The sequence below is a fragment of the Oryzias melastigma genome, unplaced genomic scaffold (genome assembly GCF_002922805.2).
Source record: "Oryzias melastigma strain HK-1 unplaced genomic scaffold, ASM292280v2 sc06625, whole genome shotgun sequence".
Taxonomy (NCBI): Eukaryota; Metazoa; Chordata; class Actinopteri; order Beloniformes; family Adrianichthyidae; genus Oryzias; species Oryzias melastigma.
In genome coordinates this window covers 1-1,071 of record NW_023423187.1, presented here as the reverse complement: position 1 = coordinate 1,071, position 1,071 = coordinate 1, and the positions used below count along the sequence as shown (strand labels likewise).

The window sequence follows — 1,071 nt, the reverse complement described above, 5'->3', positions numbered from 1 at the left end:
AAAATATTAGCTCCAATTAAACTCCAAAAAAGCCTAAAAAATTTAAATTTAAATGGGCCAAAACAGCTAGTATGTAACTGAAGTATTAGCTTAGCTAAAATAACCTAAAAAACTGAAAAAATAATTACTTAAATTAGCTAAAACAGCTAGTATGTAACAGATATATTAGCTAAACTCCTAGATAGCCTATAAAACCTCAGTAAATGGTAATAGTCCAAAAAGCCATCATAATGTCGATTTAACAGCTGAAACTCCAAAATATTTTAAAAATCCCAGTAGATGCCAAAACACCTGTGACATTTACAGCATTCACACAATAAAAAAATACTCAGAAAACCAATTTCAAGCTTAAATTTTCTTCATATATGTTCCGAATCGTTAGAAAAATGCCACAAGTACATGTTAAAAACACCATAATTTCATTGGAGTGGGTATTTAAAGGTGTAGAGACTGATTATTCCCCGTGATTGTATGTCCTCAGATGAAAATCCAGCAGGCTGTTCTTGAGCTGAAGTTGACTCCTGCACTGACGCTTCTGCGATACACTTTGGACCAACTAGAAGAAAAAGACACAGCCAAGATCTTTTCTCAGCCTGTCAATCTATCAGAGGTTGGTGTCTTTACACTGCACTCTAATATAAATGTTTTCATCCCTACTAAACCGGGGATCCACTAACATTTTGGTTTGTATGTTTATCCGAGGTCCCAGATTACCTGGAGTTCATATCCCAACCCATGGACCTGTCCACCATGCGCACCAAACTGGAGGGACACGCCTATTGCTCGGTCGCAGACTTGGAGAAAGACTTCAATCTCATGATTTCTAACTGTCTCAAATACAACTCCAAGGACACCATGTTCCACAAAGCAGCTCTACAGCTGCGGGAGGTGGGCGGAGCCATCCTGCGTCACGCCCACAGGCAGTCTCAGAGCATTGGGCTGGACCCCAGCACTGGCATGCACCTGCCAGAGGCACCAAACAAGCATGGCTTCTACCACTGCACGTGGGACGACGGTGAGTTCAGCGAGGAAATCTGCTCCATCCTCAGTCAGCGTCTGCTCACTTCCTCC

The 1,071-nt window shown here is 41.5% G+C and overlaps 1 protein-coding gene across 1 annotated transcript; it reads left to right on the top strand.

The window, feature by feature from the left end:
* Positions 1-481: 481 nt before the first annotated feature.
* LOC112139597 (bromodomain and PHD finger-containing protein 3-like) lies at positions 482-1,015 on the top strand (the record flags this gene model as incomplete). Its single annotated transcript, XM_024262416.1, has 2 exons — positions 482-610; positions 703-1,015. Coding segments are annotated over 2 exons (442 nt in total), but the record flags the coding sequence as incomplete, so codon positions are not given.
* Between the last annotated feature and the right edge of the window lie 56 nt (positions 1,016-1,071).